General features: G+C 39.5%; 1 protein-coding gene across 8 annotated transcripts in view; it reads right to left on the bottom strand.

Moving 5' to 3' along the window:
* Positions 1 to 7935: 7935 nt before the first annotated feature.
* Positions 7936 to 17128, bottom strand: part of LOC129764896 (F-actin-uncapping protein LRRC16A) — a 58574-nt gene continuing 49381 nt past the window's right edge. For 7 of the 8 annotated variants that reach the window (XR_008741283.1, XM_055764523.1, XM_055764522.1 and 4 more), the window contains 2 exons: positions 8630 to 8713; positions 7936 to 8572 (listed from right to left, as the gene is read on the bottom strand). Coding sequence is in view for 7 of the 8 variants with exons in the window: in XM_055764523.1 (XP_055620498.1) it covers positions 8531 to 8572; positions 8630 to 8713 (126 nt within the window). In the remaining variant the exon portion in view is untranslated. Of the gene's footprint in view, positions 8714 to 17128 lie in introns of all 8 variants that reach the window. The other variant, XM_055764524.1, reaches the window with a different exon arrangement.

Below are 17128 nucleotides of genomic sequence, written 5' to 3' on the forward strand. Positions count from 1 at the left end.
TAGCTGCAACTAGCTCATCGTTCGTCACATTTCTGCGTTCGATGCTATCCTCATCCTCTCCATATGGCGTGGGTGGCCAGGTCGTTGGGTCGTGCTGCGGAAATAACCCTTCCACGATAATTTTTAATTTTTCGGGACACATTTCGAAAGGTGTCGTTGGGCCCCTGAGCTTCGCCATCACCATTCGGTAAGCATTGCCCCATGGATTGACGTCCACGTCCCGACATAACTCCCTTAATCGCCCGTTTAAGAGTGGATCTAGCCTCTCTGAATTCCACTCTCCGCTCTTCTCTGGTGTCTATGCTTGACCGTTGGAAACGTCTTCTGGCGCTAAGGCAATTGGCCCGAAGCACGCCAAGTGCCTCGCTCCACCAATAGGCTGGAGGTCGCTTATACCTGGGTTCCCTTTTTCTTGGCATTGTTATATCACATGCTGTTGCTAGCGTTTCCGTCAGTTCATCCGCGTTCATGTTCAAGACGTCGCTTTCCACGCGTAGTGCTTCGATAAAAAGGTCCTTGTCAAAGGTTTTTGTCTTCCACCTGCGCGGGCATGTCATATTTATCCGTACTGCCACGGAGTTTCGTTGGCCAATGGTATAACGGATGGCTTGATGATCACTGTGGGTGTATCCTTCACATACCCTCCACCTCATTTTCGTCATTAACGACGGACTGCAGAAAGTCAAGTCGATGATGGACTCTCGACCCTCTCGGCGGAAGGTACTAGTGGTGCCCTCGTTGCACAGGGTAACATCCAACTTGGCTAGAGCTTCTAGTAAACTAGTCCCTCTCGCGTTGATGCATCTGCTTCCCCACTCTAGTACTTATCGGACCGCCCTCGCCTTCACTGTAACCTGGCTGAACGGCAATATGCTTTCCAAGCAGTTTTCGGTGCGGATCACATGATTCATCGAGCTGATCGTTCTCGGTCTACCAGTACTAAAATTACTGGAGGTGTAATCTTGTCACCAGTCCGTTCAATATATACCTCTCGTTTATTCCACCCTCCCCATTGTACGGGTGTTGAGCAATTGTGGGTGGCTGTTACCCTAACAACAAAAAAGGTGTTTATTTGTGTGTTGTATCCTTCTGCGCACCGACTTCGGGATACTGAGTTGGTTAATCAACGAATCAATCCAATTTTTTGGGTTTTATCGAAGATGAGTGCTAATGACGATATATTTGCTGTCTGTGATTTTAACCTGGCTTCAATCAACTGGACCAAAAACGAGAATTCTTCCATTCGCACATCAATGGCTCACATGTTACACCTCTAATAACATCTCTGCTGGCCTGCTACTACACTGCTGATCATCTGCAACTGAATGGGACAATCAACAATCAATGACAACAACAGGTTACTTGATCTTTGTTCCGTCGGTCACGCTTCTAAGTGCTCGGTCCTCGAGGCATCTGAGCTATTAGTCAAACGGTGCAGACATCATCCACCGCTGCATATAACATTACGTTTCCATCAGACTTGCTCGTTTCGTAGTACTATAGGCACCGTTTCTTATGCTTATCGTAAAACTGACTTCGAAAGAATGGTCGCCTTTCTATCATATCAATTGGGACGATGAACTCCGGGATTGTAATGGGAATGTAGCAACATTATTCGAATATTATAGTTTATGCGGTCGATCAGTTCGTTCCGAAAAAAATTCTGTTTCCACCTATTAACCCACCTTGGTCCAACCGCTGACTGATGCGACTGAAGTCATTAAAAGGTGTTGCTTTAAAGAAATTTTGCAAACATCGTACAATCGTGTCGAAACAAAAATATAACATCGCCAACAAACAGTATAAGCAACTTAACAAACGTCTTTATCAAGCCCAACAGCGTGTACTTCAAAACAAGCTGAAAGCGAATCCAAAAAGTTTCTGAAGTCCTGTGAATGACTAACGGAAAGAGTTAGACACGCTTTTTAAACAAAAATCATAAATAAAAATAGGCTCTACCGAAAAAAAAAGAAAATAGGCTCTAATATGAGTTCTGTGTAACAAAAAAACACATTCTCTGCAAGTGGGGACAATTATTCAACGAGAATTGTCTCTGATAATGATTTTAAATTAAGAATAAAGTTTTGGCAGAAATAAAAGGAGGTTTATAGAAAAATAGTTAAGTTAGCGTCAGGACTATATCCCTATAGTGTGTAAACAACATCGAGTAAAGACTTCACCGACGTCACGATCGCAAGCGTATGCGGATGTCCAATATATCAACGAAGAAATACTGATAATGGCCGACAACCATTCACAAATATCAGCAATGTAGACACTGAAATTGAAAATCATTGAGTAATACCATATTCGCCTCAGCTGAGCGAAACATGCCATGCTCATATTAATGTTGAGTTCTGCAGATCGATGAAGAGCAATTAATACAATTGCAAGTCCGTGAATAAATGAATCAATATGGCTGTTTTTCAAATTCAGAATACCGACGTGAATACTTCACAATTGAATGACAACGACGGAATAATTCGCTACCAAATTGGTCGGTACATCATCTCCACTGAAGGTGTCTGGTGTATCTTCGATTTTTCAATTTATGAACGGGATCCTTCCTTTTGAATGACGTTAACGTTCCCTGTGGAGACGGCGCCAGTGGTTGTGTGGTTAGCGTAACAGCCTCACAATCCGATCGGCCTGGGTTCAATCCCAGCTGGCGTCGTTGGGATTTTCTGAGGCGAAAAATCTCTGGTTACGTCTTCCTTCGGAGTGGAAGTAAAAGAAGTTGGCCCGGCTCATGAGTTGTTGAGTCTGATAGGTAGGAACAGGTGGAGTCGCCTCCCCGATGTCGGTGATTGGCACTGAAGTGGCGGAAATAGGCCGACGAAAAATAAGCGAAGATGAAACGTTCCCTGTGGAACTTTTGCCGTCTCAACGTATGCATTAACTAGCGTCATTTATTAATAGGGGAACTGGGGGGAATGTGGTCACCCGAAGGAATATGCCCATTTCCTGTGTCCACACACCATCAAAAATTTCCGTTCTTCGAAGAATATTGTAGCTCAACTTATTGTAGTTCATGCTAGTAAGCGGTTTTTATTATGAAAATTGAAAAAAGTACATTGAAAAATTCGAACATTTTTTTAGTGAGGAGGTAAAGTTGTCACCTGTGAGGGGGAAAGTGGTCACTAGAACATATCACGCTACAAGAGATAGATTTATGCGTGTTTTCTTGGACAAATTTGTTTAAATCATTATTGAAATAGTAGATACATGTATGAAATGAGCTAGGCCTATTCACCTAGAATCGTAATTGAAATTTTCTCATACGTACAAAAACGTAGTAGGAAATGTGTGGTAGGCGCCAGTCTCTTCATTGTTGTGTAACGCGCTTCAATATAATGTCCTCTAGCTCTCGGTCGATCGATTGATGCTTGCACTGCACAATGGTCCAGGAGATGCATTTAAGTGGAAATTAGCATTTAGAGCTCGACAGTTATTCTCTAGACAAAAACTGTCTTAAACAAAGTTGTTACTCATGATAGAGCGCTCGTTTTTATGTTGTCAAAAATAAGGTGACCAAAATTGTCGATGAAAAAAAAATCTAACTTTCTTATTTTTATAGATAGAGGTAAACATAGTTCGATAATGTTGTAGCTCCAATTATTTGAGACATCTTTGTAGAACAAAGTTTTTCTCTATCTCTTGAAATAACCGATATAGCGCCTTTTTTCTAAGTTACGTTAGGGTTACCATGAAAAAAAAACTGTTTTTTTGCTTTAACTTTTATATTTCAAATTTTACATGCAAACTGTCTTCGAAAGACTTGTAGAGCTTACTTAAGCTTACTTAAACATTTTTCGATGCAGAACTTGTGAATATCTCAACTTTACTTAAAGTTATTAATGTTTCTTCCCAAAAAACATGCTCTTTTCATTTGTTTGTCATTATTTCTGGGGCAAACATAAAAAATGTTTGTTGACGGAATTTGAAAGAACAGATTTCACTCTATATAATATGTGATTTTCAAAACAATGTTATTTTTTGTGTTTGAGTAAATTAAAATTGAAATCATGAGTTTTTGGATGAAAACCCATCAATAACTTGAACAGGATTAGGATATTGACATGTCCTGCATCGCAAAATGTTGGTATTGATAAGCTCTAAAAGTCGTACGAAGATCATTTTGATGTAGAATTTTAAATATTGAAGTAAGAGTAAAAAAAACCCGTTTTTTCATAGTTATCCCAATGCAACTCAGATAGGGCTGAAAACAACTTTGGGGGAGATATTTATTGTTTAGACAAAAACTGTCTTAGACAAAGTTGTTACATATGATAGGGCGCTCATTTTTATGTTATCAGAAATAGGGTGACCAAAATTGTAGACGAAATGAAAAATCTAGCTTTCTTATCTTTATAGATATAGATAAACATAGTTCAACAATGTTGTAGCCCCAGTTATTTTAAACAACTTTGTAGAACAAAGCTTTTTTCTATCTTTTAAAATAATCGATTTAACGCTTTTTTCTAAGTTGCATTAGGGTGACCATGAAAAAAACGTGTTTTTTCTGCTTTAACTTTCATATTTCAAATTCTACATCAAAACTGTCTTCGTACGACTTTTAGAGCTTATCGATACCAACATTTTGCGATGCAGAACTTGTCTATATCTTAATCCTACTCAAAGTTATTAATGGCTTTTTACCCGAAAACTCATGATTTCAGTTTTTATTTACTCAAACACAAAAAATAACATAGTTTTGAAAATCACACATCATGTAGAGTGAAATATACTCTTTCAAATGCCGCCAATAAACTTTGTTTGCGTTTGCCCCAGAAAGAATGACAAACAAATGAAAAGAGCATGTTTTTTGGGAAGAAACATCAATAACTTTGAGTAAAGTTGAGATATTGACAAGTTCTGCATCGAGAAATGTTTGCATTAGTAAGCTCTGAAAGTCTTTCGAATACAGTTTGCATGTAAAATTTGAAACATAAAAGTTATAGCGAAAAATCAGTTTTTTTCATGGTGACTCTAACGTAACTTAGAAAAATGCGCTATATCGGTTATTTCAAGAGATAGAGAAAAACTTTGTTTTACAAAGATGTCTCAAATAACTGGAGCTATAACATTGTCGAACTATGTTTACCTCTATCTATAAAGATAAAAAAGTTAGATTTTTTATTTCATCGAAAATTTTGGTCACCCTATTTTTGACAACATAAAAACGAGCGCTCTATCATGAGTAACAACTTTGTCTAAGACAGCTTTTGTCTAGAGAATAACTGTCGAGCTCTAAATGCTAATTTCCACTTAAATGCATCTCCTGGACCATTGTGCACTGTTATGAGTGCTCGCCTCTCGTCATTCGGCCATTGCATGGTAATCTTCACTGGAGGTAAGCCGCGTGCGGCAATTATTGCGAACCACATAGGAAACAAATAATGTTTTTCAAAATGAGCCATGGTTATGGTTGGAGAGGAATATTTTTCCTGGGACAAAACCACAGAAGAGACCCCTTTAAGAGCAGAAGGTGATGAGGTACATCAGCTTTTGAAAACAGAACATTGTCAGCAGTAATCCTGCACTGACCACTTTGCTCCTCAAACTACGAAATTAGAAATATACGAAATAATCACTAAAATTGAACAAAATATCTGTTCACCTCCCCTAGAATATGTGAACAGTCGTCCAAACTGTTGATTTGTCGCAAATATCAGGTCAAATACACAAAATTTCACTAGAAATTCCTTAAATTCGGAACGCACAAAACTACGGCTGAATGGCTACCGAGAGAGCGTTTTTTGTTTTTAGTTATATCTTGACAAGCGACAGCTCTAGTGTAGTACAGGAGGACTCAAAAGTCTTGAAACTCTTCAAACATAAGATAACTATCAATACGGTGTCAACAATCAATAGTTATACTACCAAACAAGCAGGTGACCACATTAGCCCCACTACCCCTACTTAGTTAAGATTTCTTAAGCCAAACAACATGCCTTGAATGTATTTCGAGGGGCAAGCTTTAGAATACGCGTGACCACAGTGCAAGTCGAAGGAAATTTCTTTGACGGAAAATCTCCCGGCCAGAACGGGAATCGAACCCGAACACCCGGCATAATAATGTGAGACGCTAACCACTCGACCACGGGTGCAGTTGAATGGGATCCAGCAGTCTATCTTGAAAACAACAAATGTATATTTTTCACCAAATAATGTTTATGGCAGAACAACGTTTGCCGGGTCAGCTAGTATAAGCATATAATCTTCTAAGCATTCCCTTGCGAACAAAAATACCTTCCAGTACGATAAGAAACGTTGACCCTAATACGTTTAAAAAATTCCATATAGTCGCTATGAAACCGTGTTAACACTTTGATCGCCCTGTCACCCAGATCTGGGTGATGGGTGTATTTCCTGGGAGGACCCGTTACCCAGATGTGGGTGACACTTTTCTCGTTCAATTTGAGTAGATTTTTTAAACGGAATTTGATAGAATATGCACTTAAATGTAAATATGGGATATGTAGAATAATCAGAAAATCAAAAACATAAAAATATTGTTTTTATATTATACTTTTAAACGGTTTTATTTAGCATTACCTACTGTAAATATGTTTGTATGTTTATCTGCAGGGTTGTCCCAGATCAAAAGAAATGTATCCTCCTTCTTGTTGACCGATTGATCTGAAATTTGGAGCACGCTTTTATCTCTGCTGTCGTTATAAAACTGCGTATTCTATGATCTTGAAAATCCAAGATGGCGGACTACATATTTTATCAATTAAGCCCCCTTTTGTACAACTTCTATGTAAGCGACATTGACAATTGTCTTACACAAAATTGCAGCCTGAGACAACTTGCAGATGATGGAGTGGTGTCTGTCGTAGGGTCAAACGAATCCGACCTGCAAGAACCCTTACAAGATACTTTGAACAATTTTTCAACCTGGGCCATTGGGCTAGGGATCGAATTCTCCACGGAGAAAACAGAGATGGTGGTTTTTTCTAGGAAGCATAGACCAGCAAAACCTTCAACTTTTGGGTAAACCGATCACTCATGCTATGTCATTCAAGTATCTTGGGGTCTGGTTCGACTCCAAATGTACTTGGGGGCCCATATTAGGAATCTGAGTAAAAAATGTCAACAAAGAATAAACTTTCTCCGTACAATTACCGGCACCTGGTGGGGAGCCCATTCCGAAGATCTTATAATGTTGTATCCTTGCTCAGTGTATATTGCTGAATTGGCAGCAATACACTGGGCGCTGGACAGCGTCGCCTCACGACCTGTTGAACACTATTACATTGTAACGGATAGTCTTAGCTCTGTCGAAGCTATCCGTTCAGTGAGGCCGGAAAAGCACTCACCGTACTTCCTTGAGAGAATACGAGAAATTTTGAGTGCTTTATCCAGACGCTGTTATGTTATTACCTTTGTCTGGGTCCATTTTTTGAATAAACAGGGGCTTCTCCGCATTACGCAATTATTATTCTTATTCTCAGAAAAAAAACTTGCAACTTGCTTCTTCTTTTAGCTTTTTAACTACCAAGCGCAAATAACGATGAAAACTGTTATGTTTTTTAGGTTTTTATGAATTGGTTGATGTGTAAGTTTTGATTAAGTTTATGTGTATGTAACTGTAGGATTTAATGTAATCGGGTTGATACTTAAAATATGATGTCCGCACCCACTTGTGTAGGCTTTTCCCTCCAAATAAAAAAATAAAATAAATAAAAGTGTGGGTAAGAGAAACAGACTAAACAATAACATAAGCTCATCTTAGGAAATGACGCAAGTAATATCTACGTTGAGAATGCCAAAGTTCCACTGGTATCGTTAGTGCCATCCAATAAGCATCTTAGGAAGACATATGGAAAAAATTGATTGAGAATAAATTTCAATGCACTCACCTCCTAATCCAGGACTGCTGAATTGTTTCGATTCCTGTATAACACTCTCAATAGAACAAACGCCGAATTAAACGTTTATATATTTTATTTATCTTGTAATGTGCAAGTATATTTCATGTATATTGTTCGTATCGTTAATTGGTTAATCACTACTACTCTCGTCTATGTTGACTATGAGATGCCATTGAACCGCTGTGAAATGTAACTGGTTGATAATATCCGTCGCTAGATATTTATTTTACAGCGAAAAATATATATATAGCTAAATTTAAACAAATAAAATATAAGTTCGTTTATAGTAAAGTTTTTGGCACTAATGTACATTTTGATTTTCAACGCAAACAATTGAAAAGAATGCAACAAACTGAAGCAATTGACATTTTTATGGAATGGCTTTGAATTTGACTTAATTCTCACGTGTTTCGTGATGTTGAGATGACATTTGTTTAATTTAGTCTTTAAAACTAAAAATTGAACCCCACCGTAATGAATATCTTTCATTCCGATTTGTTCATGCTTCCTTATAATAGTTAAAGTTGACTGTAGTAAAAATAAACTTCTACCACGTTCTCTCTATAATACTTATTCAGTGGCAGTCTGTTACTTCAGTCGAGTTTTCACGCGAAAGTAACACATTCAATACGTTTGTCTTCTGTCTCAAACTAGAGACAATATGATTGAACATAAGTAATGTTATAAAATATCTATAATAATAATAAATGTTATTAGATCCGTCGATTAAAAAGTGGCTTATGTTATACATCCACAGAATCTTCCTTAAAATAATTAGACTCGCGATACAAGACTCGTTTAGACGACTTTTGAAGGCCCTCAACTAGTGTCTCCTGAAATGTAAGGGAAAAAACATGTGAGTTTAGATAACTAAACGTTGGTTGGTTTACTAAAAATAGAATTCACGCATATATATTGATGAGATCAAGCAATTGCATATCTAACCAAACTACCTCAATAAAATAATCGCCCTGTTATATTACCTCAATGGTATGTTAGTTTTATGTTTTTCACTTGACTTCCTGTTTGAAATTGGATATGTATAGTGATCACAAAATATACGTGTGGTTTCTACAAGATCACAGAATGTTCAATTTGATTTAACTTACAAACATGCCTATAGGCATGTTTAACTCGACTGTATAACAAATGTTAACTCATTAACACCAAGCTGTAAAAAACATTTTTTGTAGAAAGCCATTGGTGAAGCTTTGATCATTGGCGTTAGAAAACTCAATGTTCTAAAGGGTGTACCGTTTAAAATCCGCACACACTCAAATTACTCTAACTTTCAATCCGTTGGGTGAGTTTAATTGAAATTTTGCGTTGACATAATTTAATGTGTACAGGCAAAAATCGCATAAAAACTTGGGCAAAACTTCACCAGTAGCTTTAAACAATCGTGTTCGGTTCAGAATTTGAAAAAAAAACTTTTTTGTGAGGTAGATAGTGACACCATGAAAACGTTTCCCCAAAATACTCAAATCCACGCCGTTCGCCGTTTGATTTTCTTTTGTATCCCTGCTTTGCCATGGGACAGTTTGCCTTTTCGGTTGCGCGTGGCTGTATTGTGCCTTTGTCCGTATTGTTGCATGTCGAGTTGCTGTTAAAAATCATAGAAATCATCAAAATGTGCAACTTAGAGCATTTGATGAAAGAATGGGAATGATTTGATAATTGGATAATTTAGACGCCAATATTCTTTCTTCGCACTCAAATGCATGTAAACCATCGAAAAAAAACTAAATGGACAATAATTTCGTCAAATATGCTTCTTTTCATATACCGCACAAATAAAACCGCACAAAAAATCGCGCAAAAACAGGAAGTGCGTTATATCTATGGTATAACCGCAAGGGTGACGTAGGAATATCGTTGATTTAGAGATCATTTGTTTGAAGTTGAATCTAAATCCATTCTGAATGAATGAATAAATAAATATTTGAAGGACTTCGAAAACGAGAGCGTTACGTTGGAGGCTCAAAATTTTATGCATCCAATATTGGATACAAAAAACCTTCTTCTGAAGAATAATCTTCAGAAGCTTTCCTGCTAACTGCACTTGATTGACAAATCACAAAACCAAATGTATGTGGTCGCAGTATTATATGGATAGAAAACATTAAAATAAACTCGCTTGAATGTAATTTTCAATTCCAAGGGGAACTGGCAGATTATTTTTCAGCAACGATCAATTCTTTCCAGTGCAGTGACCCTCTCCCACGAATAGAACATCTCAGATAATTTCAATATGAATAAGTATTTACAATAAGAAAGATTCCTACTGAAGATAGGGGAGAATCCAACCAAGGATTTTCCAACAGGAACGATGGAATTTTCCATACTGTGCAAGTTGAAAATTCCCTACACATAGCAGGTAGCCAGTAAGTTAGTTCTAACGTGTTTAGAGTTCTGTACATCCTCACAGAGGGATCGAGGATTAGAGAGAAAAAATAAATCAGTTGATAGTTGAACATCGAGAAGAACAGTTGTTTCTCTCGATAGAACAAAAAAGAAAAGTGCCCCAGACCGCTCGGGCGTTACATTTGGTGACAGCGGTGGGATGCTGTCCAAGTGGGGACAGCAGCCCACCCATAGAAGTGTTTCAATTTTGACTGCTGCTGTTGTGTATTTTGGCGTTCCGCTGCTGCCAGAAGGGACGAAATTTTGTGCTATCAAGAATTATTTTTTAGTGACCCATGTTGGTGCATGTGAGATCGAAGCTAAAGCAAATGAAGAGATCGAAAGAGTAAAAAGAATGTGACGTTGAACCGAAAAAGTGCTTACCAAAACAAGAAAAGATAATTCCTAAATTAAATGCCACTGCGCAAGTAAGTTAATCTAATGGTGGCTAAAGTGTCCTCCGTTCAACGCTGAGCGGAGTTTCGAGGAAAGGAAGTTATTAGATAGGTCGTAAGACTGCCGGAAATTTAGTGCGACCAAAACCTTTTTGACTTGGTAATCGAAGTGAACACATAAGCCACACCAGCACCGGGGTGAACTTCGAGCAGCAGAATATCGAGCCGCTGGTTTTTGGCCTTCACACAAGTCGAGCTGCACTAGATCTGGAAGCTGTGGATAGACGGGTGAATATGGAAAACCATCCGTTGGTCAAAGGAGGCGGTAAGAAGCTACTTTATTATAGGAGAAATAGTAGTCGATTCTGTTAATAGGCCGAGTGTTGTGGAAACATGGACATGGATAAGTTTAGAAGTTAATTTTCTAATTTTTAAGATGGTTTTCGATTAACAATGAATGTAGAAAAGCAAGACAAATTAGCGTGAATTGTGATTAACAAACGAAAAAAATATATATACATATTTCTATGTGAATAACAACTGAAACTGAATGATATTAAGGATATGCTAATCGTTCAATAAAATTAATCTGGCGAGGGCTAATCAATGAATGGAATTATTAAATATAGGAAACATGATACTACCTAAAGACAAGCTACAGGATAACAAGATAACAAGTCTTGAGAAACATGAATCAAAGAAGGGAAATTATTAGTTGAAAGTATTTCTTCAATTCTGTAAAAACTGCTTATTTTGTTTGGAAAAAACTTTCCTGTCTCCCATACTTTAAAAGTATGAACAGGGCAATCTGGGGAAATGGACTTATCGAGATTTAAACAGGTGTGATTTCAAATTTAATAAACACACTTCGAAGTGGAATTTAAAAAAAAGTAAAAGATTGAGCCATATATGTCTACAGTCAATTTAACAAAAATGTGTCCATCAATCGCAATCATAGCTTTTGAATGTACCGAAGGGCTGGAAAACCAGGAATTTTTTCCTGTAACGGCATGTATGTCCCAATACTTACTTAAAAGTTCATGAGTAACTAAAATGTGGGTTAAAATTATATTATCAAACATATGAATGAAACGAAATAGCGCTATAAATGCGAAGAAAATTAATGGAAGAGGTATACACACCCTTCAAATATATGATGAATGAATTAAAAGAGTAAATAGGGGAGTATTAATAAACGTATTATACGAAGAAATTTGAAAAGAAAAGAAAACTATTTTTATTGTAGCTGTAAAAGCACAAGTGTTCATCGATAAGGCGTTTTGGAAAATTTTATGGAGATATGATAATTTTATTTTTCATTTGGAATTGCGGAATTTCAGAATTGAGGGAGTTGAGATAAATAAATACAGATATCATAGCAAATGAAGAACACACAAAAATTGAAATAATATACAATCAGTTATATATAAAAATAACCTCACAGACTAATTTTAGAGGAAACTCTTCTAGTTTCCCCTAAAACTCATTGAGTAGGGGGAGATGTAGTGACCCTCTCCCACGAATAGAGCATCTCAGATAATTTCAATATGAATAAGTATTTACAATAAGAAAGATTCCTACTGAAGATAGGGGAGAATCCAACCAAGGATTTTCCAACAGGAACGATGGAATTTTCCATACTGTGCAAGTTGAAAATTCCCTACACATAGCAGGTAGCCAGTAAGTTAGTTCTAACGTTTTTAGAGTTCTGTACATCCTCACAGAGGGATCGAGGATTAGAGAGAAAAAATAAATCAGTTGATAGTTGAACATCGAGAAGAACAGTTGTTTCTCTCGATAGAACAAAAAAGAAAAGTGCCCCAGACCGCTCGGGCGTTACACCAGGTTTCTTCTCGATAACCAGCAAACGAAAAGAGTTGCGCGCGTGTATGTGTGTGTGTGGCGGCTGCTTCGATGTCTTCCTGGGGAACCGTTTTTCGATGCTGATACTCTCTTGGCCTTCTGATCGATCGGCTTTTCTGCGCTCCTTCACAGTTAAAGCAAACTGATTGCATTTCAGGTCAGGTCAGACCAGGTAATGAATCCCTCGAACTCTCGCCGTCCAGCTCGTCCAGCACGTTCAGCTCGTTCAGTAACGATGTTTTCTTGTCGATGTCCTCACGAAAAATGAATTGGTTTCACCACCAGAATATCGCTTAAGTATGCTTTTCGAGCGTGATTAAATCGAGAGAAGGTGTGGTTTACGATGGCAATTTGGAAGGCAAACTAGAGGGGAATGAACTCTCTGAGTATGAAAATCTCGGCGACTGAGCAATAATCGATTGAAAGTTATATAATTTTCGCAATACGAAACATTTTCCGTTGCGCGCATACAATATTGGATACGAAAATATCCTACTGATGGGGAAGAATAATCTTCAGAAGCTTTCTAGCTAATTACACTTGATTGAAAAATTACAAAATCAAATGTATTTGGTCGCTGTGTTATATGGTTAGAAAACATTAAAATAAACTCTTTCGCATGAATGTATTTTTCAATCCCCAGGGAACTGGCAGATTATTTTTCAGTAACGATTAGATCTTTCCGGAATTTTCTCGATGCTGTATGGCATCCAAACGAAAATACTCCTTTCAGTTTGGCCTGCAAAAAACTTTTCTGAACTCTAATCCATCAAATTTGGAGCCATGAAAAGGGCCGTTGATTATATGCTAAGCTAATATAGCACGCTCTTCTTGGATTCGACGGGCCAGCTGAATGTCCTTGGGCATGATGTGACGCATTTTGCGTGAATAGCACACAAGTTGGTTTCTTCGAATAAGCCTCCTGCAGCGTTATAACCGCGGAACTTTGGAAGGGTAAGTCGGTTTTGAAGTCCTGAGCAATTCCACGAACCAAATGCTGCAAAGGTAGCTTGCGGATCAGCAATTCGGTCGACTTCTGATAGCGACGAATTTCACGCAAAGTTCCTGGTCGATAGCGATGTGGCTTCTTCACGCTTTCTGCGGCTGGTGTGCTTATCCTAGCTGCTTTCGTGGTGCCTTACCACCGAAAGACTAACGAGCTGTCTGCTTGGTCCCAAACAAACGAGTCCTCACGGTGCGAGAGTAGAGTAAGAAATGAACGAAAGTTTTTTTTTCACTTAAATTCTTTTTATTTCTTAATTTGGTTTACATTATAACATGATACTACATTTCAAGTGATTCATCCTAGGGAATGAACGAAAGCATTTTTTTTTTCATTAAATTCATTTTTATTTACCAATTTTTGTTTTACAATAGGTTTTTGCAATTTAAGTGATTCCGCAGTATTTTGCTTTTCATGCTTTTGTTAAATTATTTATTCTATGTGGAATTGGATTTGATTTTACTCATTGGAATTTTATAGCTGCTTGACATCTACGGATGTATGTTTGAGTTTTAATTTGATATTCTAACCTAACCTACAAGCTTAAACTGCTATACAAAAAATTTATTATTCTGCAATCGTTTGCCATTCTGATTGTTGACATCTTTCTATGTGCCTTCGTTCAAAATTATTTATTCTAGATTCGATTGGGTCAAATCCCGCTAGCCGGTGTACCTCGGTAGTTCTAGTGTGCCACGGGAGGTTTAGGATTAGCTTTAAGAACCGGTTTTGAATGATCTGGAGCTTTTTCATGTGTGATTTAGCACAACTCTTCCAAACAGGAGAGGCGTACTCAAGCATCGGCAAAATTATCTGTTTGAAAACGGCGAGTTTGTTTATAGTTGATGTTTTGGCCCGCCGGGCGATGATCGGGTAAAGGCTTTTGAGTATATTTATAGCTTTAGTGACCCGGTCGTCTATATGAGACCTAAAGAGCAGTTTCATATCTAGGATTAGTCCAAGATACCGAACGGCAGACGTCCACTCGATTTCACATCCCTGCACCTTTACCTTTGAGGTGGGCTTCAGTCGGTTCGAGTTTCGATGTGGAAACACAATGGTTTGCGTTTTGGCTGCGTTTACCCGAATCTTCCACGTCGACAGGTATTCGACGTAAGAATCGAGTCCAGCTTGCAGTTTCGCCACGAGAGCCCGGATAACTCGTCCTTTGTAACTAATTGCAGAATCATCGGCAAATAGCGAGAGTGTTCCTCCATCTGGTAGAGCCGGGATGTCCGAGGTATACAAGCTATACAGCAGCGGACCCAATATGCTGCCCTGCGGCACTCCAGCAATGACTTGGTATGGTTCGGAGAGGGCACCAGTGACAAAGACTTTTGACTTCCTTTCCTGGAGGTAGTTTTGGATGACTTTCACCAGGTAAACTGGGTAGTTGAAGCGTCTCAGTTTGTGGATCAGTCCGCCATGCCAGACGTTATCAAAAGCTTTTTCTATATCCATCATGGCCATGACTGTGGTCTTCGAGAGATCTTTGGAACGTCTCACCTGATTCACTACCCTCTGGAGCTGATGTACAGTGGAATGCCCTCGACGGAAGCCAAATTGCACGTCATGGAGAATATTGTTCTCCTCAGTGTGCTTGAGGAGCCTGGTATATATGATTCTTTCGAACAATTTACTTGCCGACGAGAGGAGGCTGATCGGGCGATAACTTGACGGGCTCGTGGGGTCCTTCCCCGGTTTGAGGATAGGTACCACTTTAGATATTTTCCAAGCTGCTGGGAAATAACCTAGTTCCAGACAGCGGTTGAAGACATTCGCTAGGAGAACGTGCGATTTGGGCCCAAGGTTCTTCAGCGCAATGTTGAAATGCCCATCAAAGCCAGGAGCCTTTATGTTGCGGATGTTCTTGATAGCTTGAGCAATTTCTTATTCCGTAACCCGTTGTTCCTCGGCTAGTTCGATTGGCACAGATGCAAGTTGAGCAACACTTTGTTCGACTGACGCTTCCATCGGACTAGCGATATTTTGACCCAATTCGTGAGCAGCTTTGAAATGAACAGCTAAAACGTTAGCCTTTTCACCAGATGTTAGGAATGAATGATTATCAGTTCTGAGGGGAGGCACAGGCTTGGGTTTTTTCTTAAGGACTTTAGCGAGTCGCCAGAAGGGCCTAGAATAATTAGGTATATTTCTAAGTTCCTTGCTGAATTGCATGTTTTTTAATTTTTCTACTCTAGTTGCGATTATTTTGTTGAGTTTTTAAAAAGAATTTTCCTAGAAGGATTTCCTGTCCTTTGGAACTGGCGTCTGACGCAATTCCTCAACGAAATAATGTGTTTGGTTACTGTATCCAGGGGTAAAAACTTACAATTTACAGTCGTCGTCGGGATGAAGCGATCCTCCGCCTCGCTGATGTCGTGGGAGAGTGCTTGCAACACCCTATCGATGTCTTCTACCGCTGCCAGGCGGGGGATCTTGTTGACACGGTCCTCCACGAACCGCTGAAACCGGGACCAGTTGGCTTGATGATAGTTCCGCCTGCGGTACTGCTGTCGGTGGTTGATTGCTTGATTCAGTACCACCGGGAGGTGGTCGCTGGATAGGTTGGTGATTGCAGAGGGGCGAGAGCAGCCATCGCTGATGTTAGTAAGAGTGATGTCGAGAGTGGAGACGGCCCCGGTTTGAGAGTAGTAGGTTGGCGTATCTGGGTGAAGAACCACATAGTGTCCCGCCTGGAGGTCCTCAGCGAGCACTGCTCCGTTTCGGTTGCCACGAATGTTCCCCCACGTGGAGTGGCGGGCGTTGATGTCCCCGGAGATGACGAATTTACCACTGCGTCGAGTCAGCCTCTGGATGTCGTTTTTAAATTGCACTGAGGTACCGTCAGAGACCTTGCACTGAATCGGACAGTACACGGCAATCATGGTTATCAGTCCCTCAGGAGTATTAAGCTCAATGCCAACGGCCTCGATGATGGATAAGCGGAAGTCGGGCAGAGTTTTGAATTCCAGTCCTTTGCGAACGGCTATTGCAACGCCACCTTTGGAAGCTCCAGCTTGATCGAGTCTGTAAATGGCGTGATGAGGCAGAGTGAAGTTAACGGAAGGCTTGAGGTGCGTTTCGGTTAAGAACGCGACGTCGATTTGGATATTTTGCAGAAATTCGATGAGTTCTAACTTTTTGGCTGCTATAGAGCAGGCGTTCCAATTAAGGATTCTGGTGGTGAATTTTGAGCTGCGTAAAGAGATGCATCATCTGCACCATCATTTTTTGGAGTTCGGCCACGATGCTTGCCAGGTGAACAATCGTCTGATTCGATGGATCTGTGCATGTCTTTTGAAAATTTGCTTCGGACGGCCATTGATTTGTGTCAACGGAGGGCTGAACTCTAAACCCGGAAGAGCGGTCAACTATTGATGGATTTCGCGTCTGCTGATGATTCGGAAGTGGAAGGGGCGCGAGATTGGGTACCGGTCTCGGACGCGGAGGTGGCAGTTCCGGGAAGGCATCCAAATTGATGTTTTCTTGCTTCTTCTTCTTGCGCTGGATTGGCTGCTGATTCTTCGTAGAGGCATCGTAGCGGATGCGGCGATATTCCTCGCGCTTGGCACAATTCCTGT

The sequence above is a fragment of the Toxorhynchites rutilus genome, chromosome 2, assembly GCF_029784135.1.
Source record: "Toxorhynchites rutilus septentrionalis strain SRP chromosome 2, ASM2978413v1, whole genome shotgun sequence".
Taxonomy (NCBI): domain Eukaryota; kingdom Metazoa; phylum Arthropoda; class Insecta; order Diptera; family Culicidae; genus Toxorhynchites; species Toxorhynchites rutilus.